The sequence below is a fragment of the Pseudorasbora parva genome, chromosome 16 (genome assembly GCF_024679245.1).
Source record: "Pseudorasbora parva isolate DD20220531a chromosome 16, ASM2467924v1, whole genome shotgun sequence".
NCBI lineage: Eukaryota > Metazoa > Chordata > Actinopteri > Cypriniformes > Gobionidae > Pseudorasbora > Pseudorasbora parva.
Window position 1 is genome coordinate 230,001 of NC_090187.1, and position 23,136 is coordinate 253,136.

At 46.0% G+C, this 23,136-nt stretch overlaps 2 protein-coding genes across 4 annotated transcripts in view; one reads left to right on the forward strand and one right to left on the reverse strand.

The window, feature by feature from the left end:
• pdpr (pyruvate dehydrogenase phosphatase regulatory subunit) overlaps positions 1 to 7,381 on the forward strand; it is a 25,887-nt gene extending 18,506 nt beyond the window's left edge. For both annotated transcript variants that reach the window (XM_067419245.1, XM_067419244.1), the window contains exons 16-18: positions 3,477 to 3,566; positions 3,643 to 3,825; positions 5,530 to 7,381. In XM_067419245.1, coding sequence (XP_067275346.1) covers positions 3,477 to 3,566; positions 3,643 to 3,825; positions 5,530 to 5,916 — 660 coding nt within the window. In that variant the 3' untranslated portion in view covers positions 5,917 to 7,381. The remainder of the gene's footprint in view (positions 1 to 3,476; positions 3,567 to 3,642; positions 3,826 to 5,529) is intronic.
• A 1,949-nt stretch (positions 7,382 to 9,330) lies between these two features.
• The window catches only part of LOC137043366 (fibulin-7), a 44,676-nt gene continuing 30,870 nt past the window's right edge, over positions 9,331 to 23,136 (reverse strand). The window contains exons 4-8 of one of the 2 annotated variants that reach the window (XM_067419628.1): positions 13,827 to 13,952; positions 12,615 to 12,758; positions 11,011 to 11,148; positions 10,807 to 10,942; positions 9,331 to 9,978 (exon numbers count right to left, since the gene is read on the reverse strand). In XM_067419628.1, the coding sequence (XP_067275729.1) occupies positions 9,618 to 9,978; positions 10,807 to 10,942; positions 11,011 to 11,148; positions 12,615 to 12,758; positions 13,827 to 13,952 (905 nt within the window). In that variant the 3' untranslated portion in view covers positions 9,331 to 9,617. The remainder of the gene's footprint in view (positions 9,979 to 10,806; positions 10,943 to 11,010; positions 11,149 to 12,614; positions 12,759 to 13,826; positions 13,953 to 23,136) is intronic. The other variant, XM_067419629.1, reaches the window with a different exon arrangement.

Below are 23,136 nucleotides of genomic sequence, written 5' to 3' on the forward strand. Positions count from 1 at the left end.
TTTGAATGACGAAGCACGCGATCGTATCGTTTACTGATGTTTACTCATGCGACGGTAGCCAATAGCAGAGACATTTGAAGTTGATTTACTCACCGGCATCTTCCAAAGCAGGACCGCTCTGTCAAAAACGCACTTCTTTGGTATGATTTGGTGAAGTCCTGACAGCAGTGACCGTGGAGATCCACTTTGCGACGCGACTGAAGCGATGCCTTGAAGCTTCCCGTCATTTCTGCGTTCAAATCGGTTCAAATGCAGCGCTGCCTTCCCAGAATGCTGTGCTGAAGCGTTGAAGTCGCTCGACGTCACCCAGAGGAATAAAGTGGAGCGCGGCGCGTCATAAGTGTTCACGGACGACTGGATCTGCACCTGAGAGAGTGTTTACAGCGTGCATTTCCTCTCTCTCCCTCTAGTCACGCGCGCGCGCACCCTACCGGGAGAAGAGCCCGTACGGCCCATACAAGGACCTTCCGATCTATTTAACGTCAAGTAGACCCATACTCGAAAAAAACTCTCCGACACTTGTGAGAAACCGGAAGGAGTATTTTTAACACAGAAATACTCCATCAAACGTCCAACATTAGTTTCTGAAACTTTGTCTATGTTTAGGATGGGAATCCAAGTCTTTAAAGGTGTAAAAAGCTCAGTATGCATGAAACAGCATTTCACCCCCCCTTTAAGCAGATCTTTAGCAGATCTTTAGCAAAGCAGATCTTAAGCAGATCTTTAGCAGATCTTTAGCAAAGCAGATCTTTAGCAGATCTTTAGCAGATCTTTAGCAGATCTTTAACAGAGCTTTAGCAGATCTTTAGCAGATCTTTAACAGAGCTTTAGCAGATCTTTAGCAGATCTTTAACAGAGCTTTAGCAGATCTTTAGCAGACCTTTAGCAGATCTTTAGCAGATCTTAAGCAGAGCTTTAGCAGATCTTAAGCAGATCTTAAGCAGATCTTTAGCAGAGCTTTAGCAGATCTTTAGCAGATCTTAAGCAGATCTTTAGCAGATCTTTAGCAGATCTTTAGCAGACCTTTAGCAGACCTTTAGCAGATCTTTAGCAGATCTTTAGCAGATCTTTAGCAAAGCAGATCTTTAGCAAAGCAGATCTTTAGCAGATCTTTAGCAGATCTTTAGCAGATCTTTAGCAGAGCTTTAGCAGATCTTTAGCAGATCTTTAGCAGATCTTTAGCAAAGCAGATCTTTAGCAGATCTTTAGCAGATCTTTAGCAAAGCAGATCTTTAGCAAAGCAGATCTTTAGCAGATCTTTAGCAGATCTTTAGCAAAGCAGATCTTTAGCAGATCTTAAGCAGATCTTAAGCAGATCTTTAGCAAAGCAGATCTTTAGCAGATCTTTAGCAGATCTTTAGCAGATCTTTAGCAGATCTTTAGCAGAGCTTTAGCCGATCTTTAGCAGATCTTAAGTAGATCTTAAGCAGAGCTTTAGCACATCTTTAGCAGAGCTTTAGCAGATCTTTAGCAGATCTTAAGCAGATCTTTAGCAGAGCTTTAGCCGATCTTTAGCAGAGCTTTAGCAGAGCTTTAGCAGAGCTTTAGCACATCTTTAGCAGAGCTTTAGCAGAGCTTTAACAGATCTTAAGCAGATCTTTAGCAGATCTTAAGCAGATCTTAAGCAGATCTTAAGCAGATATTTAGCAGATCTTAACCACTGCCGCCCCAAAGTCTCTTAGTGAGATATGTCAACGTTTGAACTGCTTTAGATATGTGAGTTTAACCCAAAGCTCGGCGAGCCTGTCATGTAAAGCTGCGGCCCGTAACTCGTGGTGAATAAAGCGATCCTCATGTGTCTTGTGGAAGAACACTGCAGCCGGATCTAATTCTGTCTGTAACCCCGCCGACCCCTCCGCCCTAAAATAGTCCCGATATAAACTCAGATTATAGGGGATTATACTGCAGGGGTTCAGGGAAAGACAAAACATGGTTTGGACTCATAATGTACTCACTCAATACCGTATTTTCCGGACTATAAGTCGCACTTTTTTTCATAGTTTGGCTGGTCCTGCGACTTATAGTCAGGTGCGACTTATATATCAAATTTAATTCATACTGACTGACAAGAATAAACATATAGCCGCGAGAATGCGCTCTATGCTGCTCCTGTAGCCTAATATTTACTTATACACAACAACTTAGAAAGACTGAACACAAACAAAATGCTCCCATAAAGAAAATCTTATTCTGCAAAATACAAACAGCATGTAGTAAAACATGCAGCGGAGAACGATTCTCACAGCGTTCGTCTCGCGCGGCAGAGCCTCTCCCGGCAGAGAGTTCAAGCCTCTGTGAACTCGTTCCTTCAGCTCTGGCCATCTTGCTTACAGTCCGCAAGTACATTTCTTTTTCTTCTTCATCACAATTAAAGTAACCTCTGCTTTTCGCCAGTCCCTTACAAGTTTCTCACTCACTTCAAACTTTCTTTCTTCTGCTCGGGTTATGCAGTGAAGCGGGCACGAGCGAGTGCACGCGAGCAGGTGGTCGCATGCGCGCGCGGGTGCTCGCGTGCTCGCATGCGCGCGGCTGCAGCTCTGCCCTAATGCGACTTATAGTCCAGTGCGACTTATATATGTTTTTTTCCGCGTCATGACGCATTTTTTGACTGATGCGACTTATACTCCGGAGCGACTTATAGTCCGGAAAATACGGTATATAAATGTTGTTGAACCCCAAACGGTTACATAGCATCTTTAAGGTGTCGTTGTGTAATTGAACACTGAAGTATTGAGTGATATTAGCATGTGCTTACTCTGGGGTCAGTGCCGTACAGTTCTGCATCATTTACTGAAGTCTATACTGGTAATGTGTGACAGGGACTGTAAATAAACTACAGCCGTCACTGAATCCTGGGGTCTTCTGGTGAACTATCCACTCGCTCTATCCCAGGACGTGTGTTGGAAATGGGGCTGCCTCGACTGGCCACTAGGGCTCCAGAAGGAGCAGAACCTCATTGAGCCCAGTGTTAAAATGCCCAAATGTATAGCAGAAAAAAACACGTTTACAACCTGGGACAAATTGTGGTTTTGGTCTAAACGGTTAATTTTGCCCTTCATGATGACGGTGAGGGGGTGAATTTTTTATTACTCATTCGTTTACATTATATAAAGCCGTAAAGTTCTGCATAATTAAGGGCGTGGCCCCTTGAGTGACAGGTGGATAGCCATTTATCCGCCATCTATAGTCATTGCGTCACATAAGCCCTGCCCACGTCACCTAAGCTCCGCCCACGTCCCGCCTCTTTGCCCATTTTCTGTTATCCGGGCATGAAGCGCTTCCAAGATGGCAACGGCTCGTCTCTACTTTACGCTTCAGAACGGCTCTTTAAATTCCTATGGTGACATCACGATCTACGGCCGTATTGCTTCACTGTGTGTGTGTGTGTGTGTGTGTGTGTGTGTGTGTGTGTGTGTGTGTGTGTGTGTGTGTGTGTGTGACGCAGAAGAGTTTCCTCACGCTTGATTATCTTGCAGGAAATGAGCGTCGGTTACGCCAATGGCATCCGAGTCATGAGTATGACACACACCGGAGAGCCCGGCTTCATGCTCTACATTCCCATAGAGGTACGACTCACACACACACACACACACACACACACAAACACACACACACTCTGAGATGTGTCTCTCCTCTTCCCAGTATGCTCTGCATGTGTATAATGAGGTGATGTCCGTGGGCCAGAAGTATGGGATCCGGAACGCTGGATACTACGCTCTCCGCAGTCTGCGCATTGAGAAGTTCTTCGCCTTCTGGGGTCAGGACCTCGACTCCTTCACCACACCGCTGGAGTGCGGGCGCGAGTTCAGGGTCAAGTTCGACAAGGTACTTCCACTACGTTATCCACTAATAATGTTCACTGAAGGAGTGAATGAACACGAGTGTGTAAGTCGGACAGCCGGTGTGTGTACATCTGTTGTAGACTCATTACTGCAGTGCATTGTGGGATTGAGTGCACTCGATGACGTTTCAGACACCACTACTAACAGCTGTCCCATCAGATAATGGCTATAGGGGCGATTTCGGATTCAGCGCTTGGTTATAATTAAACTTCACGCGGCGCGCAAGATTAACAACGCTCACCATTTAGGTCAGATTCAGAGCGGAGCGAGTGCGTTTACGTTTTTATGAACCGATTTCATATACTCTAGTGCTCTAAACATGAACGAGCAGCATGTACGCGCACATATTTCATCACATCTTCAAATGAAATGATTAAATGTAATGAACAGACTGACCATTCAGAGAAGATTGGGCAAAAAGGAACTGCTTTATTCGTTCTGTGTTAAACTGCCGAGTTTGTTCAGAGACTGTAGTGCTCGTACATGTATTTAAGATATCATTAGACCTTTTAAATGTTCTTCTGCGTTTCTGCCTTGCTTTGGCAGTTTTTCGTTATATTGTGTTCGTTTTTTAAAATGCTTAACGTGCCCTCAACTCAGGTTGTTCTGTCTCCGTGGTCATGTTTTAATATTCATGCGTCCGTAATGAGTGTGTCGCAGGTGTGTGTTTTATTGGGTGTCTCCGCACAGCATTATTTTGTGGGGCTTTGCAAACTCTGTATTAACTCTAGTGTGGAATTTTTCTACAATATTCCCTCATGACAGTAAAATAGTGGATCTACTGCAGCAGTCCCTCTCTTAGTCAGCAGATGTGGTTAACACCTGGTCACGCATTGGGGAGAAATAACCGTCATGTACCGCAAAACTAATATAATTTAGAAAAATATAAATGTTTGGCCATTCCGCCCAGCACTACGCCAGGCTCACGGATCTTAGACGCGATCGGCACGGGTTCGAATCTCACTCTTCCCCGTTTCCCATCACACATCACATCAGAAAGGCCTTTACTTTCAGTAAAAACACCTTACGAAATGTTTAATAATAATAAAGAATGAATGGAGTTGGGCTAGGAAGGGCTTTTAGTGTCCCGTTTAATCAATACAATCATTTTCAGTTTTCATCCTGTTAATGTCCAACAACTGAGGTGCAGTCGGTGTGTCTGCCTAAATAATGAATACACTGCAGAAATGATTTATTATTTGTTTTTTTCTAGTCCAAATATCTAAAAATTCTTAAATCAAGATGCATTTACTAGATCAGTAAAATGACAAGATATTTTTCCTTGTTTTCTGGGGAAAAATATCAAAATGAAGAGAGTTTTTGCTTAAAATAAGATAAATAATCTGCCAATGGGGTGAGAAAAATAATCTTAACTCAAACAGAAAACAAGATTATTTTTCTCACCCCACTGGCAGATTATTTATCTTATTTTAAGCAAAAACTCTTATTTTTTACAAAACAAAACTTTAATTTGTTCTTGTCTAGTAAATGTTTCTTAATGTAAGAATTGTTTGATATTTTGACTAAAAACAAAACAAAAATACTGAGTAAGAAAAGCCTTTTTTGCAGTGTATAATGTGTTGTGCCTCTCTCTTCTCACCCTCTGACCTCTGACCCTCGTGTTGTGCCTCCTCTCTGACCCCTGACCCTCGTGTTGTGCCTCCTCTCTGACCTCTCACCCCTGCAGGGCACAGATTTCCTGGGCCGAGAGGCTCTGCTGCGGCAGCGGGAGCAGGGCGTTCGGCGGCGTCTGGTGATGCTGGTGCTGGAGGGTCACGACCCCGAGCGTGACCTTTGGCCGTGGTGGGGCGAGCCGGTGCTCCGCGGAGGAGAGTTAGCCGGCGTGACCACGAGCAGCGCCTTCAGCTTCGGCCTGCAGAGGCACGTCTGCCTGGGCTTCCTCAGCGGAGCTCCATCATCCCTCACTCCAGACTTCATCAGCCGCGGAGACTACCAGCTGGACATCTCAGGACAGAGCTTCCCCGCCAAGGCCAAACTATACCCCTTCAGCTCCCTCTTCACACTGAAGCAGCGCAAGCCCGACATGGAGCTCAGCAACTTCCACAGCAAGTGAAGAGGAGCGTGTGTGTGTGTGTGTGTGTGTGTGTGTGTGTGTGTGTGTGTGTGTGTGTGTGTGTGTGTGTGTGTGTGTGTGTGTGTGTGTGTGTGTGTGTGTGTGTGTGTGTGTAACCCCTTCAGCTCCCTCTTCACACTGAAGCAGCGCAAGCCCGACATGGAGCTCAGCAACTTCCACAGCAAGTGAAGAGGAGCGTGTGTGTGTGTGTGTGTGTGTGTGTGTGTGTGTGTGTGTGTGTGTGTGTGTGTGTGTGTGTGTGTGTGTGTGTGTGTAACCCCTTCAGCTCCCTCTTCACACTGAAGCAGCGCAAGCCCGACATGGAGCTCAGCAACTTCCACAGCAAGTGAAGAGGAGCGTGTGTGTGTGTGTGTGTGTGTGTGTGTGTGTGTGTGTGTGTGTGTGTGTGTAACCCCTTCAGCTCCCTCTTCACACTGAAGCAGCGCAAGCCCGACATGGAGCTCAGCAACTTCCACAGCAAGTGAAGAGGAGCGTGTGTGTGTGTGTGTGTGTGTGTGTGTGTGTGTGTGTAACCCCTTCAGCTCCCTCTTCACACTGAAGCAGCGCAAGCCCGACATGGAGCTCAGCAACTTCCACAGCAAGTGAAGAGGAGCGTGTGTGCGCGTGTGTGTGTGTGTGAGTGTGAGAGAGTGTGTCATGTTTTGAGAGCTAAAGTGAGTGTGGGTTTGGTGTGGCCAGTGAATGAGTTTTAATGTTAGTCCAGTTTGTTTTCCTCCATTTTGAGGTTTGGGTTAAAATAGAGAGATCCCCACGAGACAATCGATTTCTAATGAGAACTGGAGAAGAGTTTCTAAACTTGAGTTCTGTAATAAGTGTGTGTGTGTGTGTGTGTGTGTGTGTGTGTGTGTGTGTGTGTGTGTGTGTGTGTGTGTGTGTGTGTGTGTGTGTGTGTCGTTGTGATCTTGATCTAAAATGACGTGTTCTGTTCAGTTATGGATCTGTATTTGAAATAGTGTTGAGATGTTTTATGATTTACAGCATCTGTGCTTCCAGAAGCTTACATGGAGAAATGGTGTGTGTGTGTGTGAGAGAGAGAGCGAGCAAGCGTGTTTGTGTTTGAGTCATGACACCATAAAACAATAACACGCATATCACATTTCAGCCCAGAACCACTTTCTGATATCTTCCCTTTGATTCTGAGGGGAAATAAGAGTAAAAGTGTGTGTGTGTGTGTGTGTGTGTGTGTGTGTGTGTGTGTGTGAGAGAGTCATTGTTTGCATCAGAGTTTAGTTGGTGAATGAACTGTTCTGAGATCAGATGTGCACCTGACGCTTTGCTCGTTCCTCCTGTTTTTAACGTCAGTCAGAGAGAACTGGCCTGAAGGGACTGTTGGACTGTCATACAGTAAAGAAGATCTTCTGGCCGTCTTGCCTTTGTATTTATGTCATATATTGTACAAATGTTTGATTGATTTTCATGAATAAAAATGTAAATCAAAAAATTACTCTTGTGGATTGATTAATTGGTGTGTGTGTGTGTGTGTGTGTGTGTGTGTGTGTGTGTGTGTGTGTGTGTGTGTGTGTGTGTGTGTGTGTGTGTGTGTGTGTGTGTGAGTGAAATGAGGCACATTTTGGCGAATTCTAAATGTGTATTATTTTAATGATAACATGCTTTAGAATGATAAGGTACATCAGTCCATCTTATAATTGGTCAAAGCTACAAATAAATATGAGCTCAGTTTAGAGGATTGTTCTCTCAGTGACACAAACAGCTGAGGATTATGGTCTTGTATTAATGATGTTACATTACATTACTCTATTCATCATGATATGTCCAACAACAGACACACGTTCAGCTTTAAGCGAACGATGGCCGGTTAGGACTGGAGCCTGGATTGGTCAGACAAACACAGCTGAGACTTTGGCTTCTTTTGTTTGGCAAGACTGCACAAACTATTCAAGATTTATTCTTGATATTAAAGCATTAGTTCACTTCAGAATGAACATCTCCTGATAGTTTCCTCACCCCAATCTCATCCGAGATGTTCAAATATTCCAGGATTTTTCTCCTCATAATGGACTTCAATTGGAACCAATGGTTGAAGTTCCAAATCAATGCCGGTTCAGAGGAAGAGCTTCAGGGGCTCTGATGATCCCAGAGGAACAGAGTCTGTGGTCAGACCCTATTCCTCTGGGATTAGACCCTATTCCTCTGGGATTAGACTCTATTCCTCTGGGATTAGACTCTATTCCTCTGGGATCAGACCCTATTCCTCTGGGATCAGACCCTATTCCTCTGGGATTAGACTCTATTCCTCTGGGATCAGACCCTATTCCTCCTAGATTAGACTATTCCACTGGGATCAGACCCTATTCCTCTGGGATCAGAACATATTACTCTGGGATTAGACTATTCCTCTGGGATCAGACTCTATTCCTCTGGGATTAGACCCTATTCCTCTGGGATCAGACTCTATTCCTCTGGAATGAGACCCTATTCCACTGGGATCAGACCCTATTCCTCCTAGATTAGACTCTCTTCCTCTGGGATCAGACCCTATTCCTCTGGGATCAGAACATATTACTCTGGGATTAGACTATTCCTCTGGGATCAGACTCTATTCCTCTGGGATTAGACCCTATTCCTCTGGGATCAGAACATATTACTCTGGGATTAGACTCTATTCCTCTGGGATCAGACCCTATTCCTCTGGGATTAGACCCTATTCCTCTGGGATCAGACTCTATTCCTCTGGGATCAGACCCTATTCCTCCTAGATTAGACTCTATTCCTCTGGGATCAGACCCTATTCCTCCTAGATTAGACTCTATTCCACTGGGATCAGACCCTATTCCACTGGAATCAGACTCTATTCCTCTGGGATGAGACCCTATTCCACTGGGATCAGACCCTATTCCTCTGTGATCAGACTCTATTCCTCTGGGATCAGAACATATTACTCTGGGATCAGAACATATTACTCTAGGATCAGACCATATTCCTCTGGGATCAGACCCTATTCCTCTGGGATTAGACTCTATTCCTCTGGGATCAGACCCTATTCCTCTGGGATCAGACCCTATTCCTCTGGGATCAGAACATATTACTCTGGGATTAGACTCTATTCCTCTGGGATCAGACCCTATTCCTCTGGGATCAGACCCTATTCCTCTGGGATCAGACCCTATTCCTCTGGGATTAGACTCTATTCCTCTGGGATCAGACCCTATTCCTCTGGGATCAGAACATATTACTCTGGGATTAGACTCTATTCCTCTGGGATCAGACCCTATTCCTCTGGGGTTAGACCCTAATCCTCTGGGATCAGACCTTATTCCTGTGGGATCAGACTCTATTCCTCTGGGATCAGACCCTATTCCTCTGGGATTAGACTCTATTCCTCTGGGATTAGACCCTATTCCTCTGGGATCAGACTCTATTCCTCTGGGATCAGACCCTATTCCTCTGGGATCAGACCCTATTCCTCTGGGATTAGACTCTATTCCTCTGGGGTTAGACCCTATTCCTCTGGGAACATAACATATTACTCTGGGATTAGACTCTATTCCTCTGAAACTGCATTGATTTGGAATTTTTAACCGTTAAAAATCCTGGATTGTTTTCCTCAAAAAACTTCATTTCATTCCCACTGAACAAAGAAGACATGAACATCTGGGATGAGGAAACTATCAGATGTTAATTCTGAAGTGAACTCATGCTTTAACTTCAGTAACTTAACTCTAAAACCCATATGGTGAGACAAAGACTGTGATTTTGGTGATGTAGCGGCCCAGCAGTTCTCCCCGCTCCAGCTCGCTCATCTCCAGCTGCAGGTCCAGCGTGTTCGGCCCCGGAACCGGCCGGGTCAGCAGGAGTTCGCCCGTCAGACCGTCGGCACGCTGCACGGTGAAGTACCGGCGCCCGCGGCCTCCGAGCACCGCGAACCGGAGCGCGTCTCCCACCATCCTCACGGCCGACATGCGGAACACGACCCGCGGGGCGGAGAGGCCGGACACCACCGACAGGTGATGGTGCGACACCGAGATCGGCGCTCGAGAGCAGGTCCTGCTGTCCACGGCACACGGGTTCCTCTCACAGCGCCTGCGCACAACACAGGAGATTTAAAGGGTGAGTTCACCCAAAAATAAATAGTCAGTAATTCCTCCTGTGGTTGGCCAGCCGTCAGACCTCCGCTCATCTTCACACACAGATGAAGATATTAGTGTTGAAATCCGATGGCTCAGAAAGGCCTTCATTGACACCAATGTCATTTCCTCTCTCAAGACCCATAAAGGCACTAAAGACGTTGTTACAAAGCCCATCTCACTACAGCGGCTCTACAATCATTGATGAAGAGGCCAGAAGAGTTTTTGTGTGGGAAAAAACAACAACTTAATAACCACTTACGTATATACGGATGATGGCTGATTTCAAAACAAAGCTTCGAATCGTTAGCAATCAGTGAATCGATCATGATTCGCTGAAATTACAGGACGTTGGCGATCCGAATCATGAATCGATTCACTGATTCCTAACGGTTCGAAGCTTTGTTTTGAAATCGCCCATCACTATATAAGTCGTTATTTAGATTTTTTGTGCACAAAAACTATTCTCGTGTCTTCATAAAATGATTGTAGAGCCGCTGTAGTGAGATGGGCTTTGTAACGACGTGTTTAGTTTTTCCCATTAATTCCTATGGGTGCCAATTTTTGTCCAGGAAGGTCCACTTTTTTTTCAATCATTTGTAGAATCGAGTCAATTTATTTATTTATTTTGTGTTCAGGTGGCAAACTTAGAAAAGTAGCCAAGTCTTGTAACGCTCAGATTAATGGAAGTATTTCTTTAAAAAAAATGAAAAAAAAACATTTTGCCCACATTAGTCCCGGAAGTCCCTTTAGGGTTAAGTGCAGTTGCAGTGTGTGTGCTTACGTCGGGGAGGTTTTGACGTAGGTGGCGTCCCGTATGGGTGGACACTCCACTGAAACACACTGGAAACCCCCATAGGTGTTGATGCAGAGCTGGTCAGGCCTGCAGTCGTTCTGCCTGGAGCCACACTCATCCACATCTGGAGGAACAGCACAGGATCAAGATCAGGATCAGACTCTAGTGTTAGTGCATCTATGAGTGAATGACCTCTGCAGCTGCGGCCGTCTCGGGTCAGGTTGTATCCGGCGGGGCAGGAGCATCTGTATCCTCCAGCTGTGTTAACACACGCATAAACACACAGACGGCCCGCCTGCCCGTTGTGGAACAGCTTACACTCATCAATGTCTAGAAAAACACACAGAAACAAGCAGGGATTGTAGCTGCGAGCAGTAATCACGGGCCCATACCACCGCCACCCGCTGGCTTCAGGAAACAGAGCACAGTGGGCCATATATAAAAACAGGAGGACTACGTCAGTCATTTGTATTTGCCACACTTCCTGCTACCAGCTGGCGGCGCTATGACTATACTTATATTTTGCCATGTAGAGTCTTTAGGTCAGGACTCTTATCCAACGTGAGGTTTGGGGCAGATCAGACATTGGGTGCTTCTCAATATCCCTCCCCGTTTCCTCGCTCCTCCGTCCTCCATCCTATGACCCGGAAACCGGTGGAGCTCAGCCATCTTGTAGGAGATCTCAATTCTCTAATTGCACCGCAAGGAGGCGACGATGGAGGAGTGAGGAGAGGATGGAGGTGAGGATGTTGGAGTGCAGAGAGGATGGAGGGGAGGATGGAGGAGTGAGGAGAGGATGGAGGAGTGAGGAGAGGATGGAGGTGAGGATGTTGGAGTGAGGAGAGGATGGAGGGGAGGAGTGAGGAGAGGATGGAGGAGTGAGGAGAGGATAGAGGAGTGAGGAGAGGATGGAGGAGTGAGGGGAGGATAGAAACTAATACCATACAATGAATAATTTGTTAATAATAACTGGTAGCTAATATTAATTAAAATATGGACAAATGTGGTATTTTGTGGAGGCTGAAGCTCACAATATAAACAGTTATCTCTAATGTTCAAGAATCCTGACTAAATCCAGCGGTCATCATTAACTGACGCCGCTTTGAAGTGACGTTAAAGGGAGCGAGAGAAAGGGAGTGAGGAAAGGAAACGAGGATGGACAAATAAGAATTGGGAAGCACCCATTGTATGTCTGAGTTACAGCTTCCTGTGTCATGGTGAGACATCAGACTTTGTGAGACCGCCATGGACACATCCTCCAGTGAAAACTCAAGATCTTCACTATTTAACATCTCAAAGGCCTTTAGATTAGACTGACCAAATATGATGATGATCTGATTAAATCTCTAGGAGTTTGTTACAGTAAACCGTCTGGAAATGGCAAAAACTGCTAAAATGTTGCATAGAAAATGTAAAATATCTCACTTCCTGTTGGGTTTCAGAGTTTGCACACAACATTTAGTTGGTGGTGGTATCGAGTACTTTGCCACACCTAATTCTGAAATCCATATCAGACGTACATTTTCGGCACTTCTGACACGTTCTGAAGTCTCATGAGTTTGAGCATGTTTAGGCCCTCAAAAAGAGATGGTCCCAAAACATCACACACTAGTAGCAATGAAAAATAGAAATGTGGTGACTGCCATCGAAGACCCGTCACGATGCCACACACTGCACTGGCCCAAAGAATAATGGGAGATTAAGTTGAGCTGGACCAGCTGGGTCGTTTTAGCTGGGCTTTTAGATAATAAACAGTGATTGTGTCTGAGTGTTTTTGTTTTTTTAAAGAAGCGCACCTGTGCAGACGCGGTTCTCTCGGCCGGAGATCCTGAATCCTGGCTCACAGGTGCAGTGGGTCGTGCCCTGGACCAGACTGCATTTGGGCTGATGGAGGACCGGCGAGGCGGAGGCCGGAGACGTGTTCATTACATTCACAAAAACTATAGAGGGAAGCAGATTTCAGGAGCAAGTCAGTTGTTAGTTGTGCATCACAGGGACAATCCTAAGATTTCAGCATGAAGGTTTACGCTCCACACTTCGGAGTGCACATGCAAAACGTGTATAGAAATAATGTTTAAAAACGTCCAATATAATAATGTTAAAAGTGCTCAATGAGAATATTCAAACTATTTTTCTAAAACAAATGCATGCAAATGCATGTACAAGTAAAAATACCTCTTTTTTTACGTGTGTAGAATAAAATATTAGTTCACGAGATTTGTCCAGTGTCCCACATTTTTGGAATGGGGTTTGTATATCAGGAATGGGTGCATCTGGTTGCACAATGTTTTGATATTTTTTAAATGCAACTTAATTTAATATAACTTAAATATACTCTCAGATGGGCTTTGTTTGAAGAATATGAACTGATGTTAGCCGTATGTGACGGGATCATGTTTCATCTTTGATTGGTCAGCAGACACATGTTTAGGCTTAATACACTGCAAAAAATGCTTTTCTTATTTAGTATTTTTGTCTTGTTTCTAGTCCAAGCATCTAAACATTCTTAAAAAAAGAAGTACTTACAAGACAAGCAAAAGTAATTGTCTTGTTTTGGGGGAAATAACTCAAAAAGAGTTTTTGCTTAAAATAAGATAAATAATCTGCCAATGGGGTAAATTGGTGTAAATTCAAACAGAAAACAAGATTATTCTGCTTACCCGATTGGCAGATTATTTGGTTTATTTTAAGCAAAAACTCTTCATTTTGAGTAATTTTTTCCCAAAACAAGACAATAATGTTTACTTGTCTAGTAAATGTTCCTGAATGTAACAATTTGTTGATATTTAGACTAGAAACAAGACAAAAATACTGAGTAAGAAAAGCATTTTTTGCAGTGTGTGCGGCTGTAGTGTCATTAGAGCAGTGTTGGGCCATTTACTAACGTTTAATCATGCATATGAGTGTGTGTGTATCTGTGTATTCATCCGTGGGGCAGCACAGAAATTTATACTTTGATCTGCCTGGTAAATGTGCTCCAAAAAGCTTCTGATCAAAAGGAAACCAACATGTGGGCGTTGGAGACGCGCAGGAAGGTCCAGCCCAGCCCTTGGCACAGAAGCAGCTGAACCCATTGACTTCATCTGTACAAGTTCCTCCATTGGCACAAGGCGAAGAAAGACACTCGTCAATATCTGAGAGAGGAGAGAGAAGCAGACCCATAACCGCTCGAGTCTAGCTGTCCCAGAGATGTGTTCTCACCGACCCGCTTCAGTGATACACTGACCCCACTTTTCAGTGGTGTTGGAGTGATGGAGTTTAGGTTCCTTTGGTCGCCTTTGGCTTGGCTTGCTCAGTTGGGGACACTAACATTATGATCAAAGTTATTCAACTAAATATACAAATAAAATTAATGAATGAGGTCTTATTTAATTCTATAAACTATAATCCTGATCTGCCAACATTGTCTCTCTATGATAAATTAAAATAAGCTGATAACATCACTGTTTACTCCAGAACGACTGTACAGCTGAAGCTGCTCTGACACAATCGGCATTGGAGAAGAGCGATAGAAATAAAGATGATTGATTGATTGATTGATTGATTGATTGATTGATTGATTGATTGATTGATACACCATATGGACAAGAGGCCAAGTATGGTAATCAACGCTCTGCATTTAACACATCCAAGTTTGTGCACACACATTAGGAGCAGTGAGTTGTTAGGGTTAACACACACTCATACACACATGTTGTGTTTTTGTGAATTGTTGGGACTCTCCATAGGCTTGTGTGTGTGTGTGTGTGTGTGTGTGTGTGTGTGTGTGTGTGTGTGTGTGTGTGTGTGTGTGTGTGTGTGTGTGTGTGTGTGTGTGTGTGTGTGTGTGTGTGTGTGTGTGTGTGTGTGTGTGTGTGTGTGTGTGTGTGTGTGTGTGTGTGTGTGTGTGTGTGTGTGTGTGTGTGTGTGTGTGTGTGTGTGTGTGTGTGTGTGTGTGTGTGATGCCACGCCACGCCACAGACTGCACTACTCGCTAATGCAGAGTTCTTCTAATCTCCTGCAGGCCCTTCCAGAATGCCTCCTTTGTCTTTGACTGATCATTAGCACATCCTCTACTGACCTGCATCTCTGTGTTAAACATGGTTAAGGCACAGATGGGGTTGAGGAAGCTTTAGAGAGCCAGAATTAAGGCGAGTTTATCACCTCTCTGTGTTAAACGGGGTTAAGGCTAGAGAGCCAGAATTAAGGCGAGTTTATCACCTCTCTGTGTTAAACGGGGTTAAGGCACAGATGGGGCTGAGGAGGCTTTAGAGAGCCAGAATTAAGGCGAGTTTATCTCCTCTCTGTGTTAAACGGGGTTAAGGCACAGACGGGGTTGAGGAGGCTTTAGAGAGCCAGAATTAAGGCGAGTTTATCTCCTCTCTGTGTTAAACGGGGTTAAGGCACAGATGGGGCTGAGGAGGCTTTAGAGAGCCAGAATTAAGGCAAGTTTATCTCCTCTCTGTGTTAAACGGGGTTAAGGCACAGATGGGGCTGAGGAGGCTTTAGAGAGCCAGAATTAAGGCGAGTTTATCTCCTCTCTGTGTTAAACGGGGTTAAGGCACAGATGGGGCTGAGGAGGCTTTAGAGAGCCAGAATTAAGGCGAGTTTATCTCCTCTCTGTGTTAAACGGGGTTAAGGCACAGATGGGGCTGAGGAGGCTTTAGAGAGCCAGAATTAAGGCGAGTTTATCTCCTATCTGTGTTAAACGGGGTTAAGGCACAGACGGGGTTGAGGAGGCTTTAGAGAGCCAGAATTAAGGCGAGTTTATCTCCTCTCTGTGTTAAACGGGGTTAAGGCACAGACGGGGTTGAGGAGGCTTTAGAGAGCCAGAATTAAGGCGAGTTTATCTCCTCTCTGTGTTAAACGGGGTTAAGGCACAGATGGGGCTGAGGAGGCTTTAGAGAGCCAGAATTAAGGCAAGTTTATCTCCTCTCTGTGTTAAACGGGGTTAAGGCACAGATGGGGCTGAGGAGGCTTTAGAGAGCCAGAATTAAGGCGAGTTTATCTCCTCTCTGTGTTAAACGGGGTTAAGGCACAGATGGGGCTGAGGAGGCTTTAGAGAGCCAGAATTAAGGCGAGTTTATCTCCTCTCTGTGTTAAACGGGGTTAAGGCACAGATGGGGCTGAGGAGGCTTTAGAGAGCCAGAATTAAGGCGAGTTTATCTCCTCTCTGTGTTAAACGGGGTTAAGGCTAGAGAGCCAGAATTAAGGCGAGTTTATCACCTCTCTGTGTTAAACGGGGTTAAGGCACAGATGGGGCTGAGGAGGCTTTAGAGAGCCAGAATTAAGGCAAGTTTATCTCCTCTCTGTGTTAAACGGGGTTAAGGCACAGATGGGGCTGAGGAGGCTTTAGAGAGCCAGAATTAAGGCGAGTTTATCTCCTCTCTGTGTTAAACGGGGTTAAGGCACAGATGGGGCTGAGGAGGCTTTAGAGAGCCAGAATTAAGGCGAGTTTATCTCCTCTCTGTGTTAAACGGGGTTAAGGCACAGATGGGGCTGAGGAGGCTTTAGAGAGCCAGAATTAAGGCGAGTTTATCTCCTATCTGTGTTAAACGGGGTTAAGGCACAGACGGGGTTGAGGAGGCTTTAGAGAGCCAGAATTAAGGCGAGTTTATCTCCTCTCTGTGTTAAACGGGGTTAAGGCACAGACGGGGTTGAGGAGGCTTTAGAGAGCCAGAATTAAGGCGAGTTTATCTCCTCTCTGTGTTAAACGGGGTTAAGGCACAGATGGGGCTGAGGAGGCTTTAGAGAGCCAGAATTAAGGCGAGTTTATCTACTATCTGTGTTAAACGGGGTTAAGGCACAGATGGGCTGAGGAGGCTTTAGAGAGCCAGAATTAAGGCGAGTTTATCTCCTCTCTGTGTTAAACGGGGTTAAGGCACAGATGGGGCTGAGGAGGCTTTAGAGAGCCAGAATTAAGGCGAGTTTATCTCCTCTCTGTGTTAAACGGGGTTAAGGCACAGACGGGGTTGAGGAGGCTTTAGAGAGCCAGAATTAAGGCGAGTTTATCTCCTCTCTGTGTTAAACGGGGTTAAGGCACAGATGGGGCTGAGGAGGCTTTAGAGAGCCAGAATTAAGGCGAGTTTATCTCCTATCTGTGTTAAACGGGGTTAAGGCACAGATGGGGCTGAGGAGGCTTTAGAGAGCCAGAATTAAGGCGAGTTTATCTCCTATCTGTGTTAAACGGGGTTAAGGCACAGATGGGGTCGAGGAGGCTTTAGAGAGCCAGAATTAAGGCGAGTTTATCTCCTCTCTGTGTTAAACGTGGTTAAGGCACAGATGGGGTTGAGGAGGCTTTAGAGAGCCAGAATTAAGGCAAGTTTATCTCCTCTCTGTGTTAAACGGGGTTAAGGCACTGATGGGGTCGAGGAGGCTTTAGAGAGCCAGAATTAAGGCGAGTTTATCTCCTATCTGTGTTAAACGGGGTTAAGGCACAGATGGGGCTGAGGAGGCTTTAGAGAGCCAGAATTAAGGCGAGTTTATCTCCTCTCTGTGTTAAACGGGGTTAAGGCACAGATGGGGTTGAGGAAGCTTTAGAGAGCCAGAATTAAGGCGAGTTTATCTCCTCTCTGTGTTAAACGGGGTTAAGGCACAGATGGGGTTGAGGAGGCTTTAGAGAGCCAGAATTAAGGCGAGTTTATCTCCTCTCTGTGTTAAACGGGGTTAAGGCACAGATGGGGCTGAGGAGGCTTTAGAGAGCCAGAATTAAGGCGAGTTTATCTCCTCTCTGTGTTAAACGGGGTTAAGGCACAGATGGGGTTGAGGAGGCTTTAGAGAGCCAGAATTAAGGCGAGTTTATCTCCTCTCTGTGTTAAACGGGGTTAAGGCACAGATGGGGTTGAGGAGGCTTTAGAGAGCCAGAATTAAGGCAAGTTTATCTCCTCTCTGTGTTAAACGGGGTTAAGGCACAGATGGGGCTGAGGAGGCTTTAGAGAGCCAGAATTAAGGCGAGTTTATCTCCTCTCTGTGTTAAACGGGGTTAAGGCACAGATGGGGCTGAGGAGGCTTTAGAGAGCCAGAATTAAGGCGAGTTTATCTCCTCTCTGTGTTAAACGGGGTTAAGGCACAGATGGGGCTGAGGAGGCTTTAGAGAGCCAGAATTAAGGCGAGTTTATCTCCTCTCTGTGTTAAACGGGGTTAAGGCTAGAGAGCCAGAATTAAGGCGAGTTTATCACCTCTCTGTGTTAAACGGGGTTAAGGCACAGATGGGGCTGAGGAGGCTTTAGAGAGCCAGAATTAAGGCAAGTTTATCTCCTCTCTGTGTTAAACGGGGTTAAGGCACAGATGGGGCTGAGGAGGCTTTAGAGAGCCAGAATTAAGGCGAGTTTATCTCCTCTCTGTGTTAAACGGGGTTAAGGCACAGATGGGGCTGAGGAGGCTTTAGAGAGCCAGAATTAAGGCGAGTTTATCTCCTCTCTGTGTTAAACGGGGTTAAGGCACAGATGGGGCTGAGGAGGCTTTAGAGAGCCAGAATTAAGGCGAGTTTATCTCCTATCTGTGTTAAACGGGGTTAAGGCACAGACGGGGTTGAGGAGGCTTTAGAGAGCCAGAATTAAGGCGAGTTTATCTCCTCTCTGTGTTAAACGGGGTTAAGGCACAGACGGGGTTGAGGAGGCTTTAGAGAGCCAGAATTAAGGCGAGTTTATCTCCTCTCTGTGTTAAACGGGGTTAAGGCACAGATGGGGCTGAGGAGGCTTTAGAGAGCCAGAATTAAGGCGAGTTTATCTACTATCTGTGTTAAACGGGGTTAAGGCACAGATGGGCTGAGGAGGCTTTAGAGAGCCAGAATTAAGGCGAGTTTATCTCCTCTCTGTGTTAAACGGGGTTAAGGCACAGATGGGGCTGAGGAGGCTTTAGAGAGCCAGAATTAAGGCGAGTTTATCTCCTCTCTGTGTTAAACGGGGTTAAGGCACAGACGGGGTTGAGGAGGCTTTAGAGAGCCAGAATTAAGGCGAGTTTATCTCCTCTCTGTGTTAAACGGGGTTAAGGCACAGATGGGGCTGAGGAGGCTTTAGAGAGCCAGAATTAAGGCGAGTTTATCTCCTATCTGTGTTAAACGGGGTTAAGGCACAGATGGGGCTGAGGAGGCTTTAGAGAGCCAGAATTAAGGCGAGTTTATCTCCTATCTGTGTTAAACGGGGTTAAGGCACAGATGGGGTCGAGGAGGCTTTAGAGAGCCAGAATTAAGGCGAGTTTATCTCCTCTCTGTGTTAAACGTGGTTAAGGCACAGATGGGGTTGAGGAGGCTTTAGAGAGCCAGAATTAAGGCAAGTTTATCTCCTCTCTGTGTTAAACGGGGTTAAGGCACTGATGGGGTCGAGGAGGCTTTAGAGAGCCAGAATTAAGGCGAGTTTATCTCCTATCTGTGTTAAACGGGGTTAAGGCACAGATGGGGCTGAGGAGGCTTTAGAGAGCCAGAATTAAGGCGAGTTTATCTCCTCTCTGTGTTAAACGGGGTTAAGGCACAGATGGGGTTGAGGAAGCTTTAGAGAGCCAGAATTAAGGCGAGTTTATCTCCTCTCTGTGTTAAACGGGGTTAAGGCACAGATGGGGTTGAGGAGGCTTTAGAGAGCCAGAATTAAGGCGAGTTTATCTCCTCTCTGTGTTAAACGGGGTTAAGGCACAGATGGGGCTGAGGAGGCTTTAGAGAGCCAGAATTAAGGCGAGTTTATCTCCTCTCTGTGTTAAACGGGGTTAAGGCACAGATGGGGTTGAGGAGGCTTTAGAGAGCCAGAATTAAGGCGAGTTTATCTCCTCTCTGTGTTAAACGGGGTTAAGGCACAGATGGGGTTGAGGAGGCTTTAGAGAGCCAGAATTAAGGCGAGTTTATCTCCTCTCTGTGTTAAACGGGGTTAAGGCACAGATGGGGCTGAGGAGGCTTTAGAGAGCCAGAATTAAGGCAAGTTTATCTCCTCTCTGTGTTAAACGGGGTTAAGGCACAGATGGGGCTGAGGAGGCTTTAGAGAGCCAGAATTAAGGCGAGTTTATCTCCTCTCTGTGTTAAACGGGGTTAAGGCACAGATGGGGCTGAGGAGGCTTTAGAGAGCCAGAATTAAGGCGAGTTTATCTCCTCTCTGTGTTAAACGGGGTTAAGGCACAGATGGGGCTGAGGAGGCTTTAGAGAGCCAGAATTAAGGCGAGTTTATCTCCTCTCTGTGTTAAACGGGGTTAAGGCACAGACGGGGCTGAGGAGGCTTTAGAGAGCCAGAATTAAAGCGAGTTTATCTCCTCTCTGTGTTAAACGGAGTTAAGGCACAGATGGGGCTGAGGAGGCTTTAGAGAGCCAGAATTAAGGCGAGTTTATCTCCTCTCTGTGTTAAACGGGGTTAAGGCACAGATGGGGCTGAGGAGGCTTTAGAGAGCCAGAATTAAGGCGAGTTTATCTCCTCTCTGTGTTAAACGGGGTTAAGGCACAGATGGGGTTGAGGAAGCTTTAGAGAGCCAGAATTAAGGCGAGTTTATCTCCTATCTGTGTTAAACGGGGTTAAGGCACAGATGGGGCTGAGGAGGCTTTAGAGAGCCAGAATTAAGGCAAGTTTATCTCCTCTCTGTGTTAAACGGGGTTAAGGCACAGATGGGGTCGAGGAGGCTTTAGAGAGCCAGAATTAAGGCGAGTTTATCTCCTCTCTGTGTTAAACGGGGTTAAGGCACAGATGGGGTCGAGGAGGCTTTAGAGAGCCAGAATTAAAGCGAGTTTATCTCCTCTCTGTGTTAAACGGGGTTAAGGCACAGATGGGGTTGAGGAAGCTTTAGAGAGCCAGAATTAAGGCGAGTTTATCTCCTCTCTGTGTTAAACGGGGTTAAGGCACAGATGGGGCTGAGGAGGCTTTAGAGAGCCAGAATTAAGGCGAGTTTATCTCCTCTCTGTGTTAAACGGGGTTAAGGCACAGATGGGGCTGAGGAGGCTTTAGAGAGCCAGAATTAAAGCGAGTTTATCTCCTCTCTGTGTTAAACGGGGTTAAGGCACAGATGGGGCTGAGGAGGCTTTAGAGAGCCAGAATTAAGGCGAGTTTATCTCCTCTCTGTGTTAAACGGGGTTAAGGCACAGATGGGGTCGAGGAGGCTTTAGAGAGCCAGAATTAAGGCGAGTTTATCTCCTCTCTGTGTTAAACGGGGTTAAGGCACAGACGGGGTTGAGGAGGCTTTAGAGAGCCAGAATTAAGGCGAGTTTATCTCCTCTCTGTGTTAAACGGGGTTAAGGCACAGACGGGGCTGAGGAGGCTTTAGAGAGCCAGAATTAAGGCGAGTTTATCTCCTATCTGTGTTAAACGGGGTTAAGGCACAGATGGGGCTGAGGAGGCTTTAGAGAGCCAGAATTAAAGCGAGTTTATCTCCTCTCTGTGTTAAACGGGGTTAAGGCACAGATGGGGCTGAGGAGGCTTTAGAGAGCCAGAATTAAGGCGAGTTTATCTCCTCTCTGTGTTAAACGGGGTTAAGGCACAGATGGGGTTGAGGAAGCTTTAGAGAGCCAGAATTAAGGCGAGTTTATCTCCTCTCTGTGTTAAACGGGGTTAAGGCACAGATGGGGTCGAGGAGGCTTTAGAGAGCCAGAATTAAGGCGAGTTTATCTCCTCTCTGTGTTAAACGGGGTTAAGGCACAGATGGGGTCGAGGAGGCTTTAGAGAGCCAGAATTAAGGCGAGTTTATCACCTCTCTGTGTTAAACGGGGTTAAGGCACAGATGGGGCTGAGGAGGCTTTAGAGAGCCAGAATTAAAGCGAGTTTATCTCCTCTCTGTGTTAAACGGGGTTAAGGCACAGATAGGGCTGAGGAAGCTTTAGAGAGCCAGAATTAAGGCAAGTTTATCTCCTCTCTGTGTTAAACGGGGTTAAGGCACAGATGGGGCTGAGGAGGCTTTAGAGAGCCAGAATTAAGGCGAGTTTATCTCCTCTCTGTGTTAAACGGGGTTAAGGCACAGATGGGGCTGAGGAGGCTTTAGAGAGCCAGAATTAAGGCGAGTTTATCTCCTCTCTGTGTTAAACGGGGTTAAGGCACAGATGGGGTTGAGGAAGCTTTAGAGAGCCAGAATTAAAGCGAGTTTATCTCCTCTCTGTGTTAAACGGGGTTAAGGCACAGATGGGGCTGAGGAGGCTTTAGAGAGCCAGAATTAAGGCGAGTTTATCTCCTCTCTGTGTTAAACGGGGTTAAGGCACAGATGGGGTCGAGGAGGCTTTAGAGAGCCAGAATTAAGGCGAGTTTATCTCCTCTCTGTGTTAAACGGGGTTAAGGCACAGATGGGGCTGAGGAGGCTTTAGAGAGCCAGAATTAAAGCGAGTTTATCTCCTCTCTGTGTTAAACGGGGTTAAGGCACAGATGGGGCTGAGGAGGCTTTAGAGAGCCAGAATTAAGGCGAGTTTATCTCCTCTCTGTGTTAAACGGGGTTAAGGCACAGATGGGGTCGAGGAGGCTTTAGAGAGCCAGAATTAAGGCGAGTTTATCTCCTCTCTGTGTTAAACGGGGTTAAGGCACAGACGGGGTTGAGGAGGCTTTAGAGAGCCAGAATTAAGGCGAGTTTATCTCCTCTCTGTGTTAAACGGGGTTAAGGCACAGATGGGGCTGAGGAGGCTTTAGAGAGCCAGAATTAAGGCGAGTTTATCTCCTATCTGTGTTAAACGGGGTTAAGGCACAGATGGGGCTGAGGAGGCTTTAGAGAGCCAGAATTAAAGCGAGTTTATCTCCTCTCTGTGTTAAACGGGGTTAAGGCACAGATGGGGCTGAGGAGGCTTTAGAGAGCCAGAATTAAGGCGAGTTTATCTCCTCTCTGTGTTAAACGGGGTTAAGGCACAGATGGGGTTGAGGAAGCTTTAGAGAGCCAGAATTAAGGCGAGTTTATCTCCTCTCTGTGTTAAACGGGGTTAAGGCACAGATGGGGCCGAGGAGGCTTTAGAGAGCCAGAATTAAGGCGAGTTTATCTCCTCTCTGTGTTAAACGGGGTTAAGGCACAGATGGGGTCGAGGAGGCTTTAGAGAGCCAGAATTAAGGCGAGTTTATCACCTCTCTGTGTTAAACGGGGTTAAGGCACAGATGGGGCTGAGGAGGCTTTAGAGAGCCAGAATTAAAGCGAGTTTATCTCCTCTCTGTGTTAAACGGGGTTAAGGCACAGATGGGGCTGAGGAGGCTTTAGAGAGCCAGAATTAAGGCAAGTTTATCTCCTCTCTGTGTTAAACGGGGTTAAGGCACAGACGGGGTTGAGGAGGCTTTAGAGAGCCAGAATTAAGGCGAGTTTATCTCCTATCTGTGTTAAACGGGGTTAAGGCACAGATGGGGCTGAGGAGGCTTTAGAGAGCCAGAATTAAGGCGAGTTTATCTCCTATCTGTGTTAAACGGGGTTAAGGCA